General features: G+C 30.1%; 1 protein-coding gene across 1 annotated transcript; it reads left to right on the plus strand.

Moving 5' to 3' along the window:
* Positions 1–2,818: 2,818 nt before the first annotated feature.
* Positions 2,819–3,736, plus strand: LOC104886615 (glutaredoxin-C6). The gene has a single exon (XM_010671081.4). It carries the CDS (start codon positions 2,983–2,985, stop codon positions 3,379–3,381), a length of 399 nt encoding a protein of 132 aa, XP_010669383.1. The 5' UTR covers positions 2,819–2,982; the 3' UTR covers positions 3,382–3,736.
* The last annotated feature ends 1,508 nt before the right edge of the window (positions 3,737–5,244 follow it).

Consider the following 5,244-nt stretch of genomic DNA (forward strand, 5'->3'; position numbering starts at 1 on the left):
ATAAAAACTACATATTAATAAAATACATACTAATACGAAGATCCCACATGACTATGTTTTTATTCACGTATAAATCACAAACGAAGGTCAAAGTGCAATTTGTGAATAGTGTAAAATGTCAAAGTGTAACCATTAAAAAGAAACGGAGGTAGTAGTAATGAGCTGCAAGGCAACATTTCGTGTGACCTCGGAGAATTTTGTAGATGCATAGTCAGGCTCTATTATTTGACTTTATTTTAGAAAAAGTATGTTCAACTAAATTATGATAAGTTTAGATAAGTTTAAATGAACCATCTTATTAAAAAAAACCTCAAATACGTTTATGTAAATAAGTATAACAACCTTAAATGAGTTTTAATAAGTCACATATACTAGAATTCAAAATAAGTTAAATGTAACATGTCTTTATTTTGTAAGAGTTGTCAAAGTCTAAAAACTGTGTGGAAATATGTCGCTATTCAGTTTTAACTTTTAGGATTGCTTGTCAAATAATTCCTCTGTCCCAAAATATAGCTATTGTTTCTATTTTGGGAGTCAAACTTCTAAAACTTTGACCAAATACTCTTACTAATGTATATAAAAACATACTACTAATACGAAATACTCCCTCTGTTTTTTTTTTATCATTCTCACTTTTTCTGTGAGCATCTCTCAATGCACTTATTTGAACTTAAATATCTTTCATTATATATTAGTAAAAATTATAACGATTGAATATTAATAATGTATTGATTGAGACGAATCAAACAAGACTCCACATGACTATATTTTTTTCTTATAGATTGAAAACAATTGAGAAGATTCTCTCTAAGTATGAATAGTGTCAAGATTCTAAGTGAGAAAGATTAAAAAAAAACAGAGGGAGTAGAAGATAGCATACGTTAAAGGTATGTTGAATACTGTGCAAAAAGAAACATGAACTATATTTTGAGATGGAGAGAGTAGAATTTATATTATAAGTACAAACCCTATATATATTCAACGAGTCCGGAATATCTACTTTATTTTTTTGTCTTGCTTGTAATGACATGTTCTCTTCGACATAAAACAACTGAACTAAATTGATGAATTGAACTGAACTGAAATAATTTAAACTATAACTAATAAAAATGATAATTGGAGCTGAATTGAACTGATTGCAAATGAACTGAATTGGATTGAAATGAACCGATTGCAAGTAAACTGAACTAAAAATAAGGCGGGGAGAACCGACCTTTAATGATTAGACTATAACAGTAGCTCAAAACTTCATCATAAGTTATTAAATGTCTCTTTTTTTTTTCTTTTTTTTTTTTTGACATCAAGAAAACTTACAACAAACTAAGCCACAAAACGAAACAAAAACAAGTAAAGTAAAAGGACTCAAGACAAATGCCTCTCCTTATCGACGGTACATAAAGGCTTAAAATCAAATCCTGGAATCTGGTTCAGTGACTAAAAGGATGGACTTTAGCTTTTCAAAGGATAAGGACTTGACAATTGCATTTCAATTATGCTAATTCACAAATCACATAGGAAGTATAAGTAGAAGAATTCATTAGTTCAATCTGAGTATTTTTATCTTTGTTGAATTCTTCCATAAAAGTTAGGTGCTTGGGAGTTCCCAATCAGCTAATCTCCTCCCCACCCCAAAAATGGACATATTTTTATAATCCTAGAAGGAATCTCCTTAAGGCCCACAGATCTATGGTACAAGTGTGCAATATTTACTACTCTAGAAGGATGTTCATAAGTTTTCAATTTAGTCTTAAATACAATCTTTCACAAACTTTAATGTCAAGATTTTGAATAATTCTGTTGACCTTAGAGGTTGGTTATACTTCATCCGTTTATTTTGAATGAATCGTTTTTTATTGTGTTTATTAAATGTTAATTATATATACATATATTATAATTAATAAGTAAATACTTTGAAAATGTTTAATGAGACGAATCTAACATATTTCTGTATATCTACATTTTAGTCAAAGTAAAATATGTGAACAATGACAAAAGTCAAAATAGGTCAACTAAAAACAGTCACAAAATTATTAATCTATGTTCTAATGATATGAGGAAAGTAACATTGAAACATGATGGTATGATCAATATTCATGACTTTTCTTTATTATTTTGATTACATAATATATTCTTGTACGAATTATGAATAAATAAGTTACAACTGTTAATAGTTATGATATATAAATTTAAACCGAACATTATTTAAAATCTTTCACTTCGACCTTAAAAAATTTGGATAAGTATTAGGCAAAGCAATCTCGATCAGTCTGCTGAATAAAAAAGAACTATATATAAGATTAATAATAAATTATATGACACATACAATGATATATAAGATTTGAAAAATACATACAGATTTAACAAATTACAATAATTTTCACAATTGAACCAATTAATACAGCATACTAGAGCGCAACTCCAACTCCACTGCTTCAAGTTCGGCGCGAGTAGTATATTTCAATGTCTCTACAACTTTTCAAGTGGAGACCTTCACAATTTAATTCCATAGTATAATTATTTTCAGTAACAAATTATATTATTGAAAAAACCTAACTAAACCCTCACCAATCCATATCATCCTTTTATTTAATTACTTAGTTTAACTTCATTATACTAACTTCTCCCAAAAGCAAAACAAAACAAAAATGAAATAAAATAACCTAAAAAACTCACTTTTTTTATGATAGAAAAACTCTTTTTTCATGATATAAAAAACTCTTTTTTATGATATAAAAAAGCTAATTGCTAAATGATGTAAGCAATTCTCCACTTTTCCCAACCCCTCTATGAAATTTATATATAAAACCCTCCTTCCTACATATTTGCATTCCTCCCCCCCTCTTTCTTTCCCACTTTCCTCACCCGTTGACAACAACTAACAAGTAACAACACTCTCTCTCTCTCTCCTCCTAAAAACACAAAGAAACTCACAACAACAACAACAACAACAAATTAACAACAACAACAAACAACAGAAAAATCATGCAAGGAGTTCAACATCAAGTGAGACTAGAATTAACAACATCAGGTAACACATCACCACTAGCAATCGACATATCAGAATCAACAGAGGTAAGGATCCAACGGTTAATATCAGAGAATCCAGTAGTGATCTTCAGCCGTTCATCATGTTGCATGTGCCATGTCATGAAGAATCTCCTCCACACGATTGGAGTCCACCCAACTGTCATTGAGTTAGAGGAAGATGAGATCTCCGGCATACCCACTAACTCCGCCGAAGATTCCGGCGAAACTCCGGCGTTATTCATCGGAGGAACACGTGTCGGTGGCTTAGAGAGCCTCGTGGCACTTCACCTTAGTAACAAACTTGTTCCTTTGCTTGTTGATGTTGGTGCTCTTGTTGTCCCTCTTTGGGTATGATAATAATTATCATTATCATTATAATTATCAACAAACAACAAAAATAATCATTAAAAAATGATAAATAAATTCTAAAAAAAGAAGAGTAAAATTTCCTAATAATGTTGTTGCTACTATTTTTAGTAGGTTTAAAGAATGATATAAGAGGTTTCTTCTTTTTTTTTTTTATTATTATTACCCCTACCCCCATCCCCACTAAAAATAATTAGGTGCAGTAATTATATTGTAATTTTTATGTTTTTGAGTAAGAATATCTATATTTATATCTGTAATTTTTAAGGAGGAAATTAAAAATGAAGAGTGTAATATATATCATGAAAATGATGGTGTTTGATTAATTAAACTGTTTTGTATACTTACTTTTTGTTTTTAAGGTGAATTGACAACAATTGAAGAAGTGTGTGCATGATTAGATTACGTGTATGGTGATTATTGTGACTTTTGTGAGTAGTATGGTATTTGGGGATCTTCCTTTTTTTTTTTAGCTCTATTAATGCATGCGATTATTGATTTTTTACTAGAGAATTTCTTTTGGATCTTGATTTATGAACTATTGTTCATTTGTTCTAACAAGTAACACCCTCTTCCCTTTACCAAAAATAGAATAATATTTACAACTAGTTTGACTAACTCCTTTTTAAATGAAATTCCGATTTTTATTAGGGTTGTATATATCATTTTCCTTAATATTATAAATACTTCGATTTATATGGCGAAATCTTGGTATATATGGGGATCGGACTAGAAAATTTTATATGATCTATGCGTGATATATTGAGAATCAAAGGAGTTGGAATCTCTCAAGTTCTAATCATTTCAGCCGAGTTGTTGGATTAATTTCATATGAATTGATGCATTAATTATAAAGTAATGAATAATAGTGAAAATGGAATTATTGAAGTGGTTAGTAAAATTGGAGGTAATGAGATGAGAGCTCGGGAATGAGAAATCTGGGGGTGTGATTCATGGGGGGATCACATAAGATTTTCCCAATATTAGTATTCTATACTAGAAATGGACTATATTTTTGTCGTGTAGTACCGATTAATTACGTATGTCTTTAAGGATACTCTACGTATTGAAATAAATAAAGAATACCTATAAATGTTTCAATATACTTCTGTGATGCCCAGCTTATGTCATCACTCAAGAACCTCATTCTACGTTTTAGTTTTGCAGATTATAGTTAAGGTTGACAAATTAATACTATTCATGATAACATCAACTTTTAGCTAATAACAACATTAATCAATTAGGGACTTGAAGTATTACTTATTAATAATCAATTTGGATTAGATTAAATTAGCTCATATTAGAACGGATTAAAAATATTCGTACCGGATCAGACTAAACCTTCTAATTTTCTTGTACTTATTGCCAGATATGCTTAATTTCGTATTAGTAAAAACTATGGAAAATAGATTCTTAAAAACATAAACGTCAAGATGAAGTGTTAAATACCCCATGATAATGTTTTTCTTATAAAGTATTGCAAAATATCTCCATGATAATGTTTTTCTTATAAAGTATTGCAAAATAGCGATCAAAGTAGACTAGAAGAACAACCCTGGACTGGAGAGGTTTAAATTAATTCATATCAGATGCATGCCAGGTTCTTTACATCCGAAATAAGGTGTCTAATTTACATACTTCCTCCGTTTTAAATTTAATGCAACAGTTTTTTAAAACGACAATTTCAAATTAAATGCAACATTTTACTTCTTTGTATTCTTGGTAAAGATTAGAATAATGCGAAGTTTGTTGCTTGTCCGATCGACCGGGTGAAGTTGCTCCACTAGGCGTCTGGAATGGCCCGACCGGGAGAGTTGAGTTTTCCTTCATGGTATTTTCGAGTCTAGCACC

The sequence above is a fragment of the Beta vulgaris genome, chromosome 2, assembly GCF_026745355.1.
Source record: "Beta vulgaris subsp. vulgaris cultivar EL10 chromosome 2, EL10.2, whole genome shotgun sequence".
In the NCBI taxonomy this organism is placed as follows: domain Eukaryota; kingdom Viridiplantae; phylum Streptophyta; class Magnoliopsida; order Caryophyllales; family Amaranthaceae; genus Beta; species Beta vulgaris.